The 23,553-nt window shown below is 38.0% G+C and overlaps 1 protein-coding gene across 1 annotated transcript in view; it reads right to left on the bottom strand.

The window, feature by feature from the left end:
• Positions 1–2,953: 2,953 nt before the first annotated feature.
• CNTN1 (contactin 1) overlaps positions 2,954–23,553 on the bottom strand; it is a 209,125-nt gene continuing 188,525 nt past the window's right edge. Inside the window, exons 21-24 of the mRNA XM_038155003.1 lie at positions 19,783–19,969; positions 18,176–18,288; positions 16,893–17,049; positions 2,954–5,528 (exon numbers count right to left, since the gene is read on the bottom strand). Coding sequence (XP_038010931.1) covers positions 5,449–5,528; positions 16,893–17,049; positions 18,176–18,288; positions 19,783–19,969 — 537 coding nt within the window. The 3' untranslated portion in view covers positions 2,954–5,448. The remainder of the gene's footprint in view (positions 5,529–16,892; positions 17,050–18,175; positions 18,289–19,782; positions 19,970–23,553) is intronic.

Here is a 23,553-nt window from a genome sequence, read left to right as displayed (position 1 = left end):
TTGCTTGAGGTATTAATTTTTGTCAGATTATGTTCCAATCCCAGTGCATGCTTTAACCTACTTGCACAAAGCTCACATATATAAATACACTCACCCTCTGTAGACCCTTTTGGATCATTCCATCACGAGCTTTTTACTAGGGATAAGTCAGGTACTGAAGCTGGCTGAAGAGTCTTGTGATTTGATGCCAGAGGAGACATCACCTTGGCTTCAGCACACACGTCAGAGGCCTGCAGTGGTACTTGGGTGCTCTGTTGCTCTGTCAGAGGAGGCTCAGAGGAGCACAGCGGAGAACTGGCTGATTTTCAGCAGCTCTTTGAGCTGCAGGTAGATCCACAGGGAGTGTGATATGCATTATTCTGTCAGAGTACAGTTAAATAAGGATCCATAATTAACTGCTTCAGTCCTGTCAGAGATCTGACAGACGCTTATTTCTCAGGATCTATAGCTAAAAATCTTCTGGGCAGAGAAAACAGTATATGACTTCATTAATGTTATTGGCTTATCACAGACTCACAAGACAAATAATAGCAGTTTAATGTTGAAGTGCAAAAGGTGGGTCTGCAAAAGCCTCACCAGAGAGTCTTTCCCTAAAGCCCAGTGCATGTCTCCACTCCCTTCATAAGCGCGGATAGAGATAAATTAAGAGTAAGGACTAAGCTTTTGTGGGACCTACAGTAACCCTGAAGATTTTAAACTGAAAACTAACAAACCCAACCTGCAGCTGGTAGTGCCAGCCCTGGGACACAGACTCCTCCACTGCTAAGTGGTTGCCAGAGGCTCTGGCATGGCTCAGGGCTGTGCCATCTGAAAACCAGTCCTGGGAGGAGCACTGGCCATGAACAGCGCCTCATGAATGGTGTCGTTAGTACAAGATTTGAGCAGCCTGGAAACACCATTTGATTCCACCAGTCCAATTCACCTACCATAAGTGCTACCACGCTGCAGGCAACTGTAGGGCAGCTGTTCATAGAGAGCTGTCTGGATGGGATGAATTCCCTGAGTTTAGTGCCTCTGGGAATTTGGTAATTTTTTAATGTGTTTCTCCCTGTGAGAATAAGAAATGAATGTCAGTGTGCAGCTAGCACAGTTATTGGCACATGGGTCCAAGTTGCTGGGCAGTCCCAATGGCTTTCCCTTCAGGGCTCACTGGATGTTGAAATCCTTCCTGTTCACATCATATGGACCTTTATAATGGAAGGTATTTGCTTCTCTCCTCCCACTGAGGAGAATTCAGTGGCTTGTGCTGGATGTATAGTTTCTGAGGCCAGGGCACTGTTTCCGTGTCTGGAGAGAGGCTTTGTGCTCTGAGGACAACAGCTCTTGCCTGTGTGCTCTCCAGTGCCCTGGGCCCACACCATCTGGGTATTTCCTGAGGAATTTAAGACCAGCCCAAAGTCAGGCAATGACCCCTAGTACCATTCACTGCTATGGTGTGTGCCCACTTGGAGCTGCATGCCATGAAAAAGGATCTAAATTTGGCTGGAGCTGGACTATCTCAGTGCAATGGAAACACTTCTCTATGTGCTGCTTTCTGCAAGCATCAAATAACTGAAGGACAGAGGTGACATTGGTAAATAGCTGCACCATGACAGCCATGAGGAGGGGATGATGCTCAGTCAGTATCTTTGTATTCTCTGTTTGGATTTGTCTTTTTGCCAGCAGATGATACTACACACTGTCATGTCCGCTGCCTGCTTTGAGAGAAAAAAAATTATGTAATACCTTTTTGTGAAGCAGACAGGTGGTGGCTGTGACAACACAGTAAAAGAACAAAAGCATCAGGTGTTAAAAGACATGATTAGATTATTTAAATGTAGACCAGAAGAATCCCATCATCAGTGCTCACCAGGGATTACTTGTTGAAGTTACCACCTAAATCATGAGCTTTTTAAGTGTTTTGGAGAATAAAAATTGGCATAACTTCCATTTTCATTCATTAATCAAGAGAATAAACCAGAGTAAAGGCCAACTAAGATGAAGGAGGTACTTTTCAAGTGTCTTTCATGATGTTAATTGGCACGGAGGTAAAAGACAAACGTGTTAGCCTGTCAAGAAAAGACAAGACAGTGCTGCTTCTCTTTGAGATGTGAACACCATTTTGTATTTTCTATTCAGGAGGATTTTTCTGCATTCTCTCCTTTCTTCTGTTTTTGGAAACAAGAATTTTTAAATGGCAAAGCAAAAGGAATTAGTGGTAGAAAAGTTAAAAAGACAAGTGGATCATCTCTGGAAGAAATGGAGAAGGGTGCAGAAGGATTTGGGAAGGGACAGCCGGGACAGCTGACCCCAAAATGACCAAAGGGATATCCCAGACCTTACGCCACCACCCTCAGCATATAGAGATGGGGGAAGATGAACGGAGTGGGGAACATTCAGAGTGATGATATTTGTCTTCCCAGTCACCATTATCCATGCTGTCTCCCTGTTTTCATGGGGATAGCTGAACACCTGCCTGCCCATGGAAAGTGGTGAATGAATCCTTTGTTTTGCTGTGCATCTGTGCACGGCTTTTGCTTTTCCTATTAAACTGTCTTTATCTCAATCTATGAGCTTTCTCACTTTTACTCTTCTGATTTTTCTCTCCACTCATGATCAGACAGTGAGTGAACAGCTGTGTGGGGCATAGTTGCTGGCTGGGGTTAAATCATGACATTTATCTACTGGAATAGAAAACGTTACCTGAAAAAATACTCTCCTTAGTTATCTCTTGCTTCCAAAAGTGCTGAAAAGCTCTCAGGATGCTCTCTCTTACTAATTTTAGGAAAGTCTTTCTATCTGTATCACCTGTAATCAAAGCAAATAATGCAGAAAAGCTCTTAAACTACAGCAATAGTCACAGGAAGGCAGGGCAAGGATACACAGGACTTCACTCTATCCACACCTTTACTATCACAAATAACCACATTGCTGTTATGAAATTAGAAAGCTCCAATTCAAAAGACAGTTATAATACTTTGAGTAACATTAATACATTTATTTAATTGTCATTTACTTTTCATTCATAAAAAGGACAAAGCACAGTCCTGTTCTACTCATTTGAAAAGAAAAGATAAAAAGTAACTAAAAAACCAGTTCAATATTCATCAGTATCAAATAATAGCAATATCAATTTTCCTGAAATATAAGGAAACAACAAATATGTCTATCTATATAAACTTTAATTAAGAACCTTGCATTTTAAAGCAGATGATACATTAGTTTGTTTTTTCTTGACAACAATTTGAAGCTGAAGGTCCCAGTCAAATTTACACAATTATATGAAACAGAAAATTCTGCAACTATCTGATCAGTATGTGACACCTACCTCATCCACGTTGCTGATTTAAAAAAAGAGAAGTGGCTTTCCTTTTCAGGTCATTTTCATGCAAAAGATGAAACAGTTTTGCTTCTTACACCATGTATTAGAAAAGTAAAAGGCAATCATGCATTTGGCAAAATATGTACTTGTGGTTGTATATTATATAAAAATGAGTCATACTGCAAAAGAACAAAACCAAATGAAGCACAATAAACCACATTTTTTTTTTGTACAGAAGGCTTACAGCATATAAGTCTCTTATGTATGAAGACAGCTCATTTTTCTTTCAAATAATTATACAATTTATGAAACTCAGTAGTGTTTGACACTTTGACATTCCTCTATAGGGGAGTATCACTTTTGCCTATTTAAAAAATTTTCATCTTGTAACAAATAGTAAAATGAAACTAAAACCATATTATTGATATTTATTAATGAAGACTCTACGCTTTTACATGTAAATATATAGTACAAAATTATACAAATAAAAGAAAGGGGTGTAAATTATTAATAGACCTATTCTTGCTTCGTGTAAATATTATTACGGACCTCTACAGTATCAGTTCTAAAAAGATAAAATCTATTTCTAAGTAGCTAGCAAGGTTGTGCTAATAAAATATGATTCAAAGCTTATAATTCTTGAAGCATCAGACATTGCACTATTACTTGAGCCAGCTGATTCAACATCACTGTGTTTCTTCATCATTCACACTCAAACTAATTCCCAGCATACCATGGAAAATGAAAGGAATGTGCATTTCTTTAACAACGTAAAAAACCCCAAACAAACCAACAAAGAAACGCAGCACTGAAACACTCTAGACACAGTCAGAACAAAAACATTCTCTATCTCTAATAGATTCCCATTTTGAAAAGGCCATAGTAAACATGTAGCTTTGACTAACAGTTGGGATCTGACTTTCACGTACTAACACACAGTTGGATCATCCAGTACTCTGTCAAATAGAGAAATGGTCTCAGAACTTTAAAACTCTTATTTACAACACTATGAACATTAGAATAATATCAAGTTCTTGAAAAAGCATATAGTTCCCCCAAATGTACGCCTTCAATACAGGAAGGTAACACCTGGTGTGTGCAGCATAAAAATGTAAATATAATAATTTTTTTACTGTGCTACTCTGCTTTTGCCATTTATTGTATATCTTTTTCTTTTTTTATATTTTAAATCTTTTCACTTTAAAAAATAACATACATTTCCTACCATTTCATGGTCCACTTGGCTGTTCTTAGCATGGACTTCATCTCCAAACTCCTAAGTGTTATATTGCTACCTTAATAATAACAATAGGAATAAGACTAAATCAAAACCAGTACATTACGCTGCTTCCCTGAAAGCTGACATTTGACTCCCAAAACCAGCAACAATTACCATAACATAATTTTTCAACTGAATTCTTTTAAGAAAAGAATATAATAAATCTCGGGTCAGTGAAGCACAGGTAAATTCCTTTAAGCTGAGCATGCTATCCATGCTCGGGTGTTCTGAACATATTTAAAACAAAAAATCTTTATCACTGACTTTTATTTCAATTCCTTCAAATTCTATCCAATAACCTCAAGAAATATAGCTCTAAATAATTAAATGTTTTTGCTTTGACTGTCTCTCTAAAAACCAGTAATCCCAATAAATGATGACGGGGCTATTCAAAAATATGCAGTACACAAAACATATAGGATAGTACAGACAGACGTAGTACTCTTACATTTATCACATACAATCAACATTTCAATCTCTATTATATTTCACAATTTGTTATTCAAGTTAAAGCACCTACGTATGGTGATTTTACTTTCACTGTACAGCCTATGTTATTGGGTTTTAACACTGTAACTTGCCCCATTGGACCGAATCATGCAACTGTCACAGATCAGCATAAGTGTTTTATAAGGCATATTGGAACAAGTTAAAAATTCTTAGCCGTTCAAAAGTTGATTTACTTCATGAAGGAGTTCCTGGATGCCTCAGTCCTCTTAAAGTTCATAGGAAATCGGTAGGGTAATTCTTTTTAAAGTGTAATTTATTTGGCTTAGGATGGTGACACAGGAATCACAAAGAATCGTGGTCCTCATTGTCAAAGGGAATCCTTTGTGTTATGTGGAGGACAAGGTGAATCCAGCTACATTCAGAATCCCGAGCAGGCAAGGACACCCAGGGCAGGCACCACTAAGACCAGGAGCAGAGTTGGTACTCCAACAGCGGCACCTGTGCATCGAACAGAAAACACAATATTGGTCTTACTCAATCTTACTTCAGCACTACTTGCAGTGGGGGAATGATCCTGAAGTCCACAGAGTATGGAGGCTGGAAACCAGCTGGCATATCTCAGCACAGCCCTTACCTGGATGAATAATCTGAAGTGGACAGAGACAAAGGACTGTTACAGTAGGACAGAGGACTCGCTCTTTTGTTCTGCAAGAGCTGCATGTTTATGCAGCATGTTTATACAAGAAACAAGGCCATTCAGGACACATCAGTGTATTTTGATTTGGCCAGTCTGACAAGCCTGGAGGTTATTATACCAGGAGTCAAAAGGTCAAAATAAATATTTAAGCATGTGAAAACAAAATTAATGGAGTCTTTGAAATGTGACAAAGCAAAGAGACACCTTTGGAAATGTTAATGCTCAAATGAACAGCAATAATCTGAGAGATGTCAAAGAGTCTGGTCCGTTTGTTTACCTGCCAAACTACAAAGTCCAGATGGCCAACTTCTAGCAGTGTGGCATTTATGACTGTTAAAGTTACAAGGGTATTTCTTAAACAAATATTTTAAGACATAAAATATTAATCTATGGCTTACAAACTTTACATGACTCGCTCTGGCAAACAGAAATAAGAATTGCTATTGTTCAGAGATTTGTGTTTTGATGGTCCAGCTCCCTGTTAAGAAGCATCTATATGGGAAAATAACCCAGCCAAACTGTGCCTGGCTGTCAGTCTTGGAGATGGGCCAAAGGAGCCTGAGAACTGGATATTCTTTCATCCCAGAGAGGGCTTGTCTATATCGGGATGGTAGATGGGCAGTGCAGGACCCAGCTTACTGCTGTCGAACACTTAGCACAGAAGTGCTTGCGCCTAGTGCTGAAGGTGGTGAGGTGCTGCTGGAACAGGCCCACTGGACAGCTCTCCAGAAATTGTTAAATGAAGAAAAACCATACTGAGAAGGTAACGCACAAACTGAGCAGCAGAGATTTCAGCAGGCCTAAAAACAAGCACAGCATGACAAACTGTGAAAGCACAGGGATTCACCTTATTTTTTCATCTTATTTTCATCTTATTTGTCTAATTTTTTTATCTTATTCATTGTATTTTTAGTGATTTATGAGGCACATGATTATTTAGTTTTTAGTCTTAAATATCAAAATAGAGGTTCTTAATGAATGAAGCCATAGGAGGAAAAAAAAAACAGGTTTTGTGTTTAAGAATATCCACAGAAAACCGAGCATTCTGCTTTTGTCAGACCAGGATAGTGCAGTTGGAAAGACACAAATAAATATTTTGAACACTTCTAATGGAGAAAAACAAGACAAAAAGTTTGCTGAGTAAAGCTGAATGATGTGAAAGAATGAGGAAACATCTGTTTGCATGTTCTTGTTCTACAGAGAAAATCTTCCTCTGAGATATTATCCCAGTGCTTACTACTCCAGAATAGTTAGCAATTCACCTCATTATAGTGGGTCCTTACAAAGTTTAGGCACTGTTGCAGAGATACATTTACCAGCTTTCTTAAATAAAGCAGGTCCTATCCTTGGACAGCACATTACCAGAACATCAGCAGGATAAATGCACATTAAGCAGATCATCTTTTTCTTTCTTGTTCGATTACTGACCTACATGTAAGGATCCACACTTCACTGCAAACACTATTTGCCATTGCATGACATCCAGTACACTCCTGTAGCTCATGAATGAAAGAAAAGTCTTGCCTAAGAATAGACTACAAGAATTAAAAGAATTAAAATTCTGTGCAGTAATGCAATTGTGATCTGTCAGTTTTAGCAACCTTTAAAAGCTAGAGAAATGCCAGATGAAGGCACAATGGATGCGTACAAATAAATATGTGAATGTAAATTAAAAGAGAGGGATTATTAAGCTCCCTCTGAAGTCTGGCCAGGTATGAGCTGGATATATATAGTGCCTAAATATTCTTTCTCTCCTCAGTGTTATAATGTGTGATCTCTCCTCTCAACCAGCATTTTATGGTTCCAATGTGCAAGCAATTGCAAACTAAAGACATAAAAATCAGTGTCCAAACCAAATCAGCATCACACAATCCAACTACCACTCTAATGCACCATGTGAACTTACTATCAGGAATAAGTGTGAACTTATTGTTAGGAGTCCTCATTTATTTTAAATAAACAAAACACATGCCCTTAAATTTGGCTGGGTTTTTTTTTTTTTTTTGGGGGGGGGGTAGTTTTGGGTTTTTTTGTTTTGTTTTGTTGGGTTTTTTGTTTTGTTTTGGGTGGTTTTTTGGTCATTTTGTTTGTTTGGTTTGTTTGGTTTTTGGTAGGTTTTTTGTGATTTTTTTTGTCTTTGTTTTGCTTTGGTTTGGTTTTGGTTTTTTGTTGTTATTCTTTTTTTAATTTTTTTATTTTTCCCCAAAAGTCCCAAGCAAAAATAGTGAAATCTTGTGCAGGCTTTACTACTGTCTGGTATAGAATTCCTTCAGCTGACAATTTTTAAGTTTAGGTCTAAACTATCTAGAGAAGCATGTAGTCAAAATGTAGTTTAACATCAAATAAAATGGGATGCATGAAGTTAACCTAACTTTTTTTTTCTATCTCCTGTTCTCGGAATCCTTTCTCATACAATGTGGTTGTTCATCTTCTGAGTAAATGAAAAGAAGAACTGCTGGATGGCTTTTCCTTCAGCTAGATTTTTATGTATCAGAGAAACTCCTTGTAAAGACCCACTAATCCACAGCTTTCTATTACTATTTTAAATTCTCCATTGCCATCTCAATCACATAACATCCAGGATGAAACCTTCACATTTCTGAAAGGAGATCCTGAATTTTACTGACATCTTGAACAGTATGCAACAGTCTTCCAAATACACTCAAAAGAAGTAAAGTCAATGCCTAAATGAAATAGGCATTAAAACAGTTCCGACTTTGATGTATTTCTTAAGCCTTTGTGACAATTTGTTACATCATTATTTTCTTTAAATATTACTTATCTTTATCTATGATATTTTTGGCCCTTTTCCCAACATCAGTGTCTTTTCATTGTGAAAAAAAAGATCTCTCACAAACCACAGCAAGCTGCAACCTCCCTTTGAGTGGGGCCTCTCAGAGCCAGCAAACTCTCAAGTGCTCAGAGGACTGCTGATGAATGCCAAGGACACAGCCTGGGCTGATAATCCTCCTCCTTGAGGCTCAACCCTTTGCCTGTGGAGATTCAAATGCATTCAACACTAGCTCTTCACTGAACTCAATGGGAATTATTCACACACTCCTTTAGGTCTGTGTGCATGTGAGTGTGAATGTGCCACAGCAAATGCACTGTGAATGTTGCTCTCAGATTTGCAAGTATGTTGGATTCATAAGTCAGGCCTAGGAGAGAGTTACTGATGTGTTTACAGTAAATTCTAAAGAACCTTTTCTTAAATTGTTCGAATTAGGCTATTGATTAAGTGCTGTTAAGTTTAAATGCTGCTAAAAACTCTAGGCCTAAATCGTTGGTCAAGTTGAAGGCTAAGTTTGGTAAAGGGGGTCCCCTTGAAACATTTTGACACAACTGGAGAGTCTCCCTCATTCCTTTGTATCTTCACCCTTCCCCATCCATACCTTTTTCCATTCTCTGCCTCCATGTAGATAATTCTAGGTTTATTTTAGTTTTAGACTGATTGATTTTATATTTTATTCTGGTTTTTCTCTGAGTGTTTTGTCCATCTAGTAAGTAGAAGAGTGAACCATACCAACGAACTTTGTCGTACTTTCGTTTTTACATTAAATCTGCTTTTGCTGATACCTTTGCTGGTGATTCTTCAAACAACCTAGAAGTTCATTCATGGCAGTCTGTCTTTGTGACTGTTTTGCAAAACAGACTTATTTTTTCCTGAAAGGATGACCAAACTCCTACTCATTTTCCTGTAAATAATACTCTCCTTTTGGTCCAGGATCCAAGGACCTATATTCCATTAGGGCTCTTTGGTTTTTAGCTCTCCTTTTTACTACAAGAAGGTTAATTGTAAAGCCTTAATCTGTTTCTTCTTGAATCTAAGTTTGTCCACTTCTGTGTGAAAAAAATAGGCCATCTGAAAAAAACTGAAGGGATTTTTGCCTGTTCCAATCATTAGTTTCTTTATCAACTATTATGCTTCATTTGTATCTCTTCTCTCAGTGTTTTCATATTTACTCAGGTAGAACAGAAAAACAGAAATGGGGTGAAACATAATTTCTTTAAACTGCATAAAAGGAAGAGGTAGGTTTGTGGTTCTTTTGACTGGATATTGAAAAGAAACTGCTCTTGTCCCAGCTGGAAATATCGTCTCCATGAAAGTATACTGCAAAAGAAATAGGTAGTATCAGCTGACATGATTCAAATTCTGTTATCCCTATTCATGGTAAATGGAAAATAATGGAACTAATTATCTTGCATCGCTGGCATAATTACTAAATCAAGTGTCCAACTTTCCCTTGTCTAGGAAACCTTTGTGCACAAGGAAATTTTCCTCTTACCTGTGCCATAAACCTTTCAAGAAAGGCACTATGGAGTGATTCACAACTCTGTGATTTACTGTTTTTACTGCAGAGTAGATGTATGGGATGCAAACAAAGCTGTCTGTCCATCTGCCCATGCTTTGGGCTGTGCTAAGGTTTGCTGTGCATCTGGGGAACTGCTTCAACTATCCTAAGAAAAATATATTTGAATTGCTGCTGATGGTCTGGGGGGTTTTTCCACCCCATGATGTTAGTCTGTCCTCTCCTACTTGAAAATTCTGTCATTGTGTTTTATTCTGAGAATAGCATCTGGAACCTTGGCATTGTCAGCAGCTGGGGCTTCTATTTCATTTATTCTAGCCCTGCAACAGACCTGGGCTGCCAACATGAAAAGATGACCTAGACTCCAAGAAAAATCAGAAAATTTTCAGTCATTGGGTTATTACGTAGCTGTCAATAAACATAGGTTATTTCTCAAATACCTCTCCCCCCTCACATATACTGATATTCATTACAGATTAAAGTTGTGCACGCAACAAATAATAGCATGAGGAGATTCTTCTGCGACCTAGGCAGAGGATCTTCTTTGGCCAGCTGGCATGTCTAGGGATTTGTACTCCTCCTCGTTCAAGAAAATAGGGATTTGTAAATTTTTCTTACAAATAAATTCAGCCCAACTATATACCAGCCCTGTCACTCTTTCTGACTTGCAAATAGTCCACATTTAAAAAACCACCGGGTGCAATGCGTAAACAGCAGAAACTCTTCAGGTGCAAAGTGGTGGCACAGCCTCCCTTCCTCTGCTCCCTGAGTACTGCAGCACCACGAGGAATGATCAGTGGGAACAAGCAGCACCCAGGGCTGGAGGACAACATGAAGAATAAGCAGACAATGAAAACAATGGACTGAGAAGCAGCAAAGAAAATAATTAGTCCAACAGGACTGATCAGCTTCAATTTGGCCTTGCTCTTCAGCAAGGTAGAAAAAAAATTCTAAATTGGGCATTAAAGTCACTGCAGAAAGGAAGAAAGGAAACAGGGATTATCACAGGAAAATGCAGACTAAGAAAACATAATTAGATATGAAAATATTTCCACTATCTGTCCAACCTTTGAGCTTGAATAGAAGAAAAAGAGAAAAAATTGAAATTAATAAGGCTTAGAAGGAAGCAATACCAATAAATTAGAATTGTGATGAAATGAAATATGATGATGAAGAAAAATCAATAAAAATACCAGAGAACAAAATATGTTAATTTAAGCATATGTATGTACCAGATCAGAGGGCATTCTGAGTGTTTTCTACTTAGTTTTTCAGTCGTGAGACAACAGCAAATATATTTTGAAAGTTAGTCTTCTTTTAGAGGAGAGCTCTTTCAGAAATGTACTTTTAGTTCAGTGGAAGTTTTTTGCTATATTCTTGTACCAGATGCAGAGGAAGTTCCAAGGTGAGGAACAAAGGACTGTCATGCCCCAGCTAGGCAGAGTCTGTTTTCTTCAGTGTTCTCTCTACCTGTGTTCTCCTCCTCTTATTACTACAATATTCTTTGCAACAGATGGGCATTTTCAAATCACAATCAAAAGATTGTGATTATACATGAGACGTGAATGATCACCTGATTTACTTGATACTAATGTGTGCAACAAACATTTGTCCCCTTTCAAACAGAAATGGAAAAAATGAAAAGATAAATAATTAAAAGGACTGTGTAAATTAGTACAGGCAAAATTTATGGATTTTCCTTTGAAAGAGCTGTACTTCAAAGTAAATACTATTTCAGGATCCTAAAACATGCCTCTGGCAAATGGAATTCATATGTGTATATATATATATGTGTGTGTGCACTGAACACAGAGAAACTGTAATTTTGTTCTCCTGCTATAAGCCTATACAATACATAAATTATTCTTTGTCCATACCACTGTTAAAATGGAGACATTAACCTGATTTCACATGTGAAGCTGAAGGTGTATGGTACTTCCCTTTCTTCCCTAATATTTATCCAAAGAAGAAGAGTAACCCTCTCCTCTTTCCCACCCTGGATGAATATTTAAAACTTGAGAGCTTCATTCTATTTTTCCTTACTCTGGCATAAAGCAACTGCACTGGGGCCAGGGCAGTTACACAAGTGGAGTGAAAAAATAACGAAGCACCATATGGTTTTAGTTCCTACTGATTGCAAGATTGTTTTGATTACACTAATATTAGTATATGACAAAGCACTGCAGTCCAAAAATTATGCAAGAGACAAAAAAATTTCTCAGCCTTTACTATATTTCAAAGGAAACAGATAAGCCTATTATTAACTCTTGAAAAAGACTCCATTGGTTAAACAAGTCATTCCAACTTTCATCTGGTAACTCAAGAATTAATTTTAAATTGTGTAGCTCATTAATTTACTATAATGGGCTTAAAAAATAAAGCTCCTTGCTCTACAACAGGCACGGGCTAATAAAATACAAAAGATCATGGCTATATTTTACACTGATTATAGCTGTATGCTGGAATGCACATATATAGAGAGTTACTTTATGATAAGAACTTTTATTTCAAGATGTTCATTAAAAAGAAAGGCATGCAAGATAGCTTTGGATACTGTTTGACAAACTTCATTTGTATCACTCTCAACTAAAATAGTGTAACCCACTGGAAGCTGACTGGCTACAAGAGAACAAAGTGGCTGCAGGCTTGCCTCCCTCTTTTGCAGGTGACTAGGTTTTCTGTGAGATGGAAGAGGATGAGGAAAACAAAAAAGATGTTTTTTCCTTGAACAAGGAATTGAGATAGAAATAAAATCTACTTCTAGTTTTGGGTTTTTTTTTTTTTTCCATTTGAATTTCAAATGTAATTATGTTAGTTAAAACATGCCACAATTTTAGTTCCAATGTTAGGACCTCAGGGCCAGTTAGTGCTCTTGAACCTGAAATATAGGATAAAAGGTGTGTGCTGGTGTCCTGTCTGGCCTCCACCTGTGTCCTGGGATGACTTTATGATGCTGAATTACATTCCCATTCATTTGTTTAGCCCAGAAAGAAGTTTTGTGCTTTTAAAAATAGATCTGAGAGAGAAGGAAAAGCAGTGGAATTTTTTCACAGCTGTATTCAAAAACAAAGAGACAAGAGCTGCAGGTCTCTCTCGGCGCGCCTTGTCTGCAGCACAGACAGGGAGTGGGAGAGAGCTCTCCTTTGCTTTTAGTTAGGCTTTAGCTAGCTGAGGCAGAGAAGTTCCTCAGACTGTGGCTTTTTCTTTTCCTGGAACTGTTCAAACCTGCTCTGGAATGAAAACCCAGAAAAAACACTGAGAGCTCACACTTGTGGCCCACTGGGGGCCGAGGACGCTGTATACCAGCACCAGAGGGACTGAGAGACACTCGGTGAGCCGAGAAACACCCACAGAACACTCTCTGAGCTACAGAAGGACTTTCTGAATTTTCCCTCTCTTCAAAACAGCAAAAGGTTTTATTGTTTATTATTAATAATTTTTTATGCTTATAAATACTTTGCTTATAAAATAAACAGGTTTTTCCACTTTTCTCAAAGGAAGTTTATCACCTGGACAGGTGGAGGGAAGGACCACTGAATTTTGCCCTTTAATGAATCATCCCTTTAAAAGTTCCCTTCTAAATTTTTCCCAAACCAAGACAACCTGCCTATCCAGAAGGCCTCAGGTCCCCTGTATTTCACATCATGCCTGTCAGAATTGCGTCCCTGGATGTAGTATTTGAGATGCCCCAGGACATCCCTGGTAAACTGGGGCATCTCAAATGCTACAGGCTTTGTTTAACATTCTGAATTACACCCTAGATGACAACTGATTATAATGGGAGCTTAGACACCTAACTCAGCCATATTATGTAGATTACTTTGGATTTGATACCCAGTGAACAGCAGGGAAACACTCACTTGGATGACACATTGATGTTGTAGACACTCCTTGTTTAAGATCCTCCCACTCCTGGTCACCATATAGGCTATTTGGAACCTCTGCCCTAGCTGCTTAATTCTCCCCATTCACTTCTGCCCAAAATTAGGTAGGTTTGCAAACATTGGAACCAGATGCCTAAAGGTCATGTAAGGCAAGACTCTCTGAGTTTGGTAAGATGCCTTATGTTTTTCTTGAGCTGTTGTTTACATATCTGTGTAAATATGTAACTTCCATTTTGGTCAGTCAAGCACCAAAACATGCATTCCTATCAAACTACATCTCTTCTTCGCAATTCTCTGAGAAAAACCGTAATCTAAAAAAAAAAATTACCTACTCTATCATTCTTTTGGGATAATTATTCCAAACCCTAATGCATTACTAGAAGATTTCCTTAAGAATAAAAATTAGCAGACATAATTTGCCACGTGTAAAAAACTATAAAAAACAATAAAACTATACTTTGTTCTGCTTTTGGGAAAAGCAGCCTAGAAATAACCTGAAATTCTTTCCTGATTGGCTGTATACAATGTGTTCCAAAGAGACTACCTTGCCTTTAGTCTATTTTTCAAACTTTCCTAAACTGAGTCCAGGGTATGCTGTCTCTGTCTAGGTCACCAGAGGCACAGTCAGTCCCTGTCTGTCTAGCTGGTGTATGGTAGAATTTACGGATGAGAACTTGTCTGCACTGGGGAAGACAGTTCAATGCAAAACTGTGCAAACCAGCATCAGCAGGGTGCTAACTCTCCCAGTGGTGCTAATTCTGTACAGGCATACTTGGGACAGGTCATAGTCTTGGCAAGACTGATCAGCTTGGGCTTGACATCGCACTGACACGATGCTTTTGGTCTGGGAAGTAATCTGCCAGCTGCAACCTAAAGGCCTTTGCACCACACCAATGGAGGTTGTGGCACATGTTTGATACAAAGATACTTAGGACATGTCCTAAAGGCAGCAGCTGCCTAAACACTTTTGCAGCTTATAAAATACATTGAAAGTGACTGTCCTGGCGTATGACAATACAACAATATATTTCAGATTTCTTTAAAGTGGTTGATTTACTATCCCAAAATAGTCTCATAGAACATGGTACACACAATTAACACGTTTGCTAAATGGATTAAGAATTCAGTCACGGGCAGATTTCAAACAACAATTATTGAAGAATGGGCACTGAATTTCTAGTGCAATTCCACACTGAACAGCTGTAGACTGAATGCAATCCATATATTTATATCAAAAGCAGCAGAAGTAAGCACCTATGGAACCAAAATGGTAAACAGAGGAAACAACAGATTAATATAAAAATTCAGACAGCACGGGGACTTGAACCATTCAAACCAACTGTGCTTTTTCGTAGCCACAGGAAAAATTAAACACAAAGTTAAAAGAGACATGACACTGTGGTAGTACTCTGCAAATTATGAGATACTGTATCCTATAAAGTAAGGATTCCAGGAAGGATTTACAGATGGTTTTGGACAAACAAGATGAACATAATTTCCTAGCCCCATGAAAGGTAATAAATGGCTAATGAAAGCCTTTCATAAATAATGCTGGAAGGAGTTAAGTGTGGGGAGGCAAGAATTTCTCTGCAGGCAGCTGAGTTGAACACAGTGCATATGCAGTGTATCTACAGTCTTAAAGGAAGTATCAGAAGCTGGAGAGGTGAAGAAAAGAGTTGATGAAATTATTTAAGACCTGATGACTGTAACTGAGGAAAAATTCAAGGCACACAGTGTTTTAAACATTTGATTAGTCACTTGGCTAGTACAGATTCATTTCTTATTGGGAACAATGTATTAGACAAAAAAAGGCTCTTTAACAACAGCTACAAAAGGAAACAACACTCTGACACCAAAGCCAGAAAAACAGAGATAAAAAAATTAGACAAAAAATGTCAGCTGTGCAGGTGTTCACTAGAACAAAATACACACAAAATAAAAACTTAATACAAAGAAAATGGTGATATTCATGAGCTCACACCAGATTATATAAGCATATATATTATTGAAAACCTGCAGATGGGAGGTTCACTCCTTTAGGCATGGGCAGCTGCCCTCGCAGTACAGATAATACAGCATAAGCATTGTTCTTTTTAAAAAGTCACATTAATGATTGCATTGCTTCTGTGACAAGAATATTGTTGATATTTAATCCTTTCTATTCCCCAAATTAATTTTTAAATTAAAAAAAAAAGAATACAATGTAAGTGATGGAATTATAACCTTGCAAAGACACTATCCAATTCCTTGATGTCTATTCATATGTTCTCTTTCAAAAAAAATAGTGCCAAGGAACGACTTAAGATAAAAAACTAACAGGAAGGAGATGTGCAGACCATGTCTGAACTTGTATTTGTAGTCACCATTGAGCCCAATTTGAATTATCCTAAGCCATGGTCCCTTCTCTTCTTTACCAATCATCCAGACCACTCTGAATTAGGGCACGTGGAGTTTCTCACTGCTTATTTATCATTTTTGTGCCACAGATCCTCTCTTCACTGAGAAGGGGAACTTCCCCAGCAAGTGGTCTGTGGATCACTGTGGGCCACTCCTTTTCTCTATTATTTTCCTTTTAGCAGCAGTTGTCAAAGGAATGAGATAGAGGCAAAAGGTGCTAGGACTATGGGGTTATTGCAAGATGACACCTAGATCCTGAGGTATGCACCATGTAGTTATGCTTGTGGGACATTACTAGAAGAGGCAGCCTAACCAGGGGGGGAACCAGTAAAAGTACTCTGTAAGATTGGCAGTGCTTCCAGGATTGAGCTGGACTGCTACAGATGTGTCCTGTGTATGTGCTATGAGTCCTCAAAACTGTTTTAAGATATATTCTTATTCTCAGTGCAGTCACCCCTGAAGGGCTACCTTTCCAATTTTGGGTCTGCCCATCTCTCAATAGCATGCAAGAGGAAAACATCAGGCCAAAATTTCCAAGGAGCGTGGCAAAGAAAAAGGGAAGTTATCCGCTCACCTGAAATTTTTATTTGGGCTACTTCTCCATCTCCTCCTTCACTGTGTGCTCGCACCTCAACAACATATTCACCATCACTGGGGACTGGGACCTCTATCGTGTGCTTTCCAGTGGAAAACAACTTGCCTTCATGCTGTCCATCTGGCCTATAAAGTACCTAGGAAAGTCATGGTAAACACAGTTATTGAAATGTTACATTTCCATGAAGATACATTTCTGTATGTATAGTGTGTCAATGAAAAAGTATTGGGTTTTTGTTGATATGAAACGCTATGTATACAGACACACGCACATATATATTAAACTTAGTGGCTAATACAAATTTTTCCATATTTACACAAGGTGAATTTAGACAGGATATCTTTTCATTTTCTATTACAAAATCATGCCACCTTTTGAAAAATAAGTTTAGCACTTAAACTCAAAAGAAATACTTAAGTGATGGAGAATACCAAGGCAGGGTGGCAGAGACCATCAAATAAAATTATGAGAACTCAGCTGGGTTTTCTTACATAAAATTTATAACCATTTTCATAAATGAGACAATTAGCAATTTCATTATTAACTCTCAATGATGCTAAACTATTGCAAATGGGATGGTACATGTCTTGTGGGACCTTTAGAAAAGATCCCATTTCTTTCTGAAATAATCTCTGTGAAACATGATTAGCAATTCCCAGGAAGGAGTTCAACTCCTCAATCAAATTTGCAAATGAAGACTATGATACTAATTTTCTTACTGCCAAGCAAATAGCAACATTAAACAGGAATTAACAGCTGAAGTTTTCTATATGCCCTGTAGTCAGCATATACACTTGCTGTGGTTACAGAGTGACTGCATGGTAGTCACTCTGCCTTCCCAGACTTCAAAAACTCATGCTTCAGGAACTGTAACCCCCATGGAGATGGGAAAGGAAAACTGGAACAATGCCCACTGATAAAAGGAAAAACTATAAAGTGTATAACTTTTCTATGCATTATTTTAAACCAACAGACAATAAATGTGATCATGTGGGAAATGAGGCTATTGCAGTCACTGCTATGAACTTACCCATAATATGATTTGCCACCCAAATGAATTTCAGTCCCCTAATATTTTCTCATCATATTGACTAAGCCCACTGGCTTTGCCCTAGGTCTACTGGATGGCCGTGATTGCTGAACCTTCCTCTTCAGCATTCAAGTGTGTGTAAGTCTGATTACATACAAAGATTCAACACTGTCTATAAAATGCACTACACAAAGCACACATAAATATAAAAAAATATTTTCAGATATCATACTTTGTATCCTTCCACAGCAGACTCGTTTGACATTGCCTTCACATGATCCCAGGTGATGATGTACCTTGAACCAGATCTTACAGAACTGATAATTCTTGGGCGCTGGCTTGGAGCTGAAAAGCAACATATGTATAATGTACACATAAATGAGATTTCATAAATGTTCAATGATGCTTTTATTAAGACATGCAAAAATGTAAAAGTGTGAAAATGGAAATTAGGCTGCCATATATATAAGTAAGGGATAGTCTCCTTCCTGGAATGAACTGCTACAGATCCAGCCAGGCAATTTTGGATGGCTTTGTGCAGTGGCTGCATTGTGGGTCTGCCTTTCTGTGTTGCCAGAATGGAAATGACCAACATTACCCTCCACTGTGTTGCTGATCACCTGTGTTTGCTGGCATGCAACTACCTTCAGAACCTCCCAGAAATGTGGCATAAGTCATATTTATTCACTGAGATCAAATATTCAATCAACTATTTACAGCCATTTCTACATCCTTTAACTCAGATCAGCAGAAATAACAGTACACCACTAGAGAAACCATTAATTATAACTCACACAGTAAGCTTATAAAATGGACTCTTATTAATGAACCCTGCAGGTGCAAGTTGCACAATACACTATTTACTGACAGAGAGCCTCAAGTTAGTTACATGCATTTTTAGCCCAGATGACTGCATTTTAAATCCACAAGATGCTTTTCTTACATTGTTCAGTCAATGCTAGTGCTAGGTATCCTCATTGAGTCAGGAACAATATTCAAAAACCTTTTATGGTACGTTAATTCTAGGGTGAGATTCAGATCAACCACTTCTCAAGGCTGCCTGAATCTGCTGCTCTGCAGCTGATGAAAATGGCAGCTGGTCACATTTCAATCTTCATTGACAACGCAGAAGGGCAGTGTATAGATGGCTAAGTAATAGCTGATCTCAACTGCTCATCATTTAGAATATTGTGTTCAGCTTTGGGATTCCCAATACTTGAAAGACGCTAGTAATCTGGAGTGAGTTCAACAGAGCGACACCAACCTGGTGGGGATCTGAACACTTGATTTGTGAAGAAAGGGTGAAAGAGCTTTACTTGTTCACCCTGGAGGTGAGACAGTTTTGGAGGGGCCCTAAGAGTGCTCTGTCCTGGCAGGGGGTTTATCAAGAAGGATCCAGGCTCTTGGACAGCATAGCAGGAGGATGAGTAACAAAAACACACAATATTGATTAAGAGTATCAGACTAGACGCTCAGAATGAGTCAGGGACTGGAATAGCTTTCTTAGAGAGGTTGTGAAGTTTTTATCCCTTTAGGTTTTCAAGATCCAGCTGGATAAAACCCCGAGCAACCTGATCTGGGCTTTCAGGTGACCCTCCTTTGAGCCTATAATCTTAGCATCTTTACTGCCCTTTGTCCCTTTACTGTCCCTTTACTGCCCTTTACTGCCCTTTATCCCCATTATACATAGCAACAAAAGAGAGGAAGAAGAATTTTAGCAGAAATTTTCCGACTAAGAAGCAATACCACACAAGGAGAAAACATTCTATATGAATGAGAAGCCATGTTTAAAAACACAATGCACATGATTATATTTGACCTAATACTCCCTTTACTTACGTGCTTTCCTTGTAACAACATCAATGGTGCTGCTGGGAGGCCCATAGCCTGCACTATTGAAGGCAGACACATCCACATGGTAGCGAGTGTTAGGCTTCAGGTTTTCCAGTTTGGTTGAATACTCTTGATTGCTCACCTGTACCCGCTGTGCTGCTGCCTCTTTATCATGAGCAGCCCAGTAACGAATCTGTAAGCATGCCAATTGGAGGATTAAATTCAACATATTTAATAATAAAGAAATTTTATAAAAACTCATTTATATCTATACTATGCATTCAGATATAAGCCAGCTACAAGAAATCTAAGAGCAATAGCATAGAATTCCTTCCATAGGCTGTAATTTTAACCAAGTTGTGTATAGGCATAAACAGAAATAAGTGTAGAATTTATTAACTAAACTTTTCTCACAGTGGTTTAACTTGTTCCCAGCTAAGTCACTAGAAGCCTGGGAGCTGGATAATTCCTTCAAAGCAAGATAATGCCTTTTTTCTTCTTGCTCTTCTGTTTTTGCATTCTACTCTGAACTTTAGGATTATTTTCTTACACTAGTAGAGACTAAACTCTGAGAATGTTTTTGGTGTGTTTTGCTTTGAATGTCTTACAAATTTAGGCCTTTTGTACTTCTATCTACAGAAAGCAAAGTATTCAGTCATGTTAGTTGCATGTGTAGGTCTGGATAGGAGTACGTAACCATTTTCTAGAGGTTTTCAGCTAAACTTGATTAGGTTTCATAGCACGATATAACATTTGTCAAAGTAAATGAAGAAGTACATGAAAATACTTACAGTATGCAAAAAACATGACTGTAAGCTTGTAACACCTTAAAAACCAAAGCCAATTAAGAGCACACAGAAATTCCATTTTCCATTCCAGGTTGGTTTTTTTTTTTTTTCCCAAGAACTTGTTCCATCCTACTTTAACTCATTATGCATTACAAAAGCACCAGGTGAAAACAGTGTAATTCCTATGGAGTGATGCCATTCCATACAGTCCCTCACATACACAGGGTCCTATTCTGCATGGCCTTGTGAGATGCAAATGAGAGTGAAACACTGTCAGTCTGTGGGTTTTGTCTGGTTTATAACCATTTGCATAAGAATAAATTACTGCACAAACCTGAAAGAGCAGAAAGCCATGCCCATTGCATTTTGGTTCTGAGTGTTTTCACCCTCAGCATTTCTGCTCAGCTTCTGCCTGACTTCATAATGAATTTTGTCTATGGTATATTAGGGTGTTTAAACTTTTTTAGGAAGAAGTTAATACTGTTGGTAAATTCAGGCTCTAGGAAAAATCTTACTTTGTAACACATCACTGGTATCCTGTCATCTTTTCAATAGCAACTGCTTTAACCTTCTGTTTTTCTGACATTAGCTGTCCATGAAAACTTCCTTTAAGGAATAGTTAGAAGAACTGATGGTCTGTCAAAGTGTTAATATCACAAATTCTCTTCTTTACAAGTTGTGGGTACAGCCCTTGTTTGGTGAGGTTTTATTTTCTCCCATTTACATTTAAATTACAATATTTAATAAAATATTGCTTTCTTTTATCTTAGAACACATGCTGTGGTTGAATAATGAGAGATGCAGGGGATTTAGCAGCGGATTTCTCTTTACCTACTTCAAATGTCTTTGGACATGAGAACAGTATCACCACGCAGAGACTACTGTCAACTAAATACTTCTTGGAGCTTTTCTCTTGTCAATGCATTTTGCCACAGTCCTTCCCACCAGTGTTACAGGTTACTCACTCTGATTACTATAAATGTGACATCTTAGTGGCCTTTGTCACTCTTTCCTGCTGCAGGGAGAATCACACTATCTGCAGACCAAACTGGATTAGCTTTTTAAGTTCAGCATGTACACCTGCTTTCCAGCAGGCACAAAAAGATAATCTTCAGTTCCATAAATGTATGTCCTGCATTTTGTTATAGAAAGTATCATCCACTAGCATCTTAAACATCAGTTTACTGTAATTTAGGCAATCACACTCATAAAAGTCATACTTATAAAGGTGGCTATTTTCCCAAGTAAACAGCCTTTACCCTAAAATAAGGCGTGTGCATCCAGTCCATTCTGCGGCCTTCAGCAGTAGAGTGGCAACCTCCACCAGATGACTGGTTTCAAACTGGCATAGATCTGAAACTGTGACAGCCATTTCAGCTGAAGGTCTGATAGTGATCTTCAAGTCAGAGCTTCTTTTATATCATTACAATTAACATATTGTTGTAGATAAGCAGGTCTTGTTGAATGCAACTCGCTGTACACCATAAGGTGTTAACACTAAGTGGCTGACTCAGGTGAGAGAGGGCGTGTACATCAGGAGCTAGAGAACGTCATGTCTATCTCTAAGTTCAAACAAGTTTCTAGCCTGCAGCAAAAGAATGTCTGTAAAGTTCTAGGTGGCCAAAAGTTTATTAACCATGACAGGACCAATGGTAGTTTTGTTGTTGACTTTAGCTGGCCATTGAAAAATAATTAATTTTTTAGCATGATCTATTATGTTAATTAAGTAACAGCTTTACCTAAAGATAGAAAACACACTTTATATGAAGCATTTATTAATCATGTGGCATATTCTGGAAGCCTTTGAATTCCTCTATCTAGCAAAGCTTCTAACAATCTTAATGTTACAGTGTCTTAATCTTTACAGTACAGGGAGGCTAATGGTGTAATACAAGAGTAACACAGAGCATCAAAAAAGACAAGCAAGAACAATGAATAAAAATGCAAATTTCTTCACCGAGACCATACTACATTTCAGACAGAAGTACTATAATTTAAAAATTACTCAAGATTTAAATCCCAAATACAATAGTTCTTGGGTGCACTGTTGTGGACTTAACTCCTATACTGTGTGGGCTACATGTCATGAACACAGAAAGTTCTTCTCTAATACACAGCCATATTTACATATTTTGACCATTGTAACAACTCCCGGAAAAGAAAAAAATTATTATCTCCCTGAGAGCTAAGAAAACTACTGTCTTCTTTATACCATTCCTACATTTCTCACTTTATTTTTAAATAATTCCAAACTTTCTTGAAATAATTTGGAAATTTCTTTCTTGCCTCTGGAATTAAACGCCACATTGCTTCAAGGGGTCACACTTCCCCACTCTACTGAATAGCCCCTTTCTCTTTTTTTTTAAAGAGCTTATATAGCAGCCCCAGACAGCTTTCTTATTTCTGGTGCTCTGCATTTACTTTGTTAGGGTAATCCATAGGCAATGAATTCCAAGAGGACACAGAAGGGGATTTCAACCAAGCTCTAGAATTTTTGTGGGAAATAAGCCAGTTGTGATTTGTGCAAAGGAATGCCTTAGCCATCATAAATTAGTGCATCCCTCTGTGCTAAAATCAGAGAAAAACCTGTCTTTCATGGTTTTCTCCTCTACTCAAACTTTAGTATACTGAAACAGTTTCTATAAGTATCATGAAACAAAAACTTCCATATTCTTGAAGGTTCTACATAGAACTGACACAAAAATATACTTTACTCATATTGAGAAAGAATGCTAATAGCATATTTCAGTCTAGAAGAGACATGGGTGGTGAGCAGTGATAAATTTGTTTAATAAAATATACCTACATTGCATAGAAGCAACACGAAATACAAATAGTGTCACTGCTGCATGCACTGCAGAGATGTGGCTGTTAGCAGTCTATTGTAAGAACTCATCAATCTTAAATTCTCTGTGTGGATGGAGATAGTTTTCATACTTTATCTCTTCTTCAAGTGTGAGCTGAGGATACTCCTCTGTAATGGCAAAAT

Source organism: Motacilla alba, chromosome 1A, assembly GCF_015832195.1.
Source record: "Motacilla alba alba isolate MOTALB_02 chromosome 1A, Motacilla_alba_V1.0_pri, whole genome shotgun sequence".
Classification (NCBI taxonomy): Eukaryota; Metazoa; Chordata; class Aves; order Passeriformes; family Motacillidae; genus Motacilla; species Motacilla alba.
The sequence above is the reverse complement of the archived record's forward strand: the minus strand, read 5'-3'. Positions and strand labels throughout refer to the sequence as shown.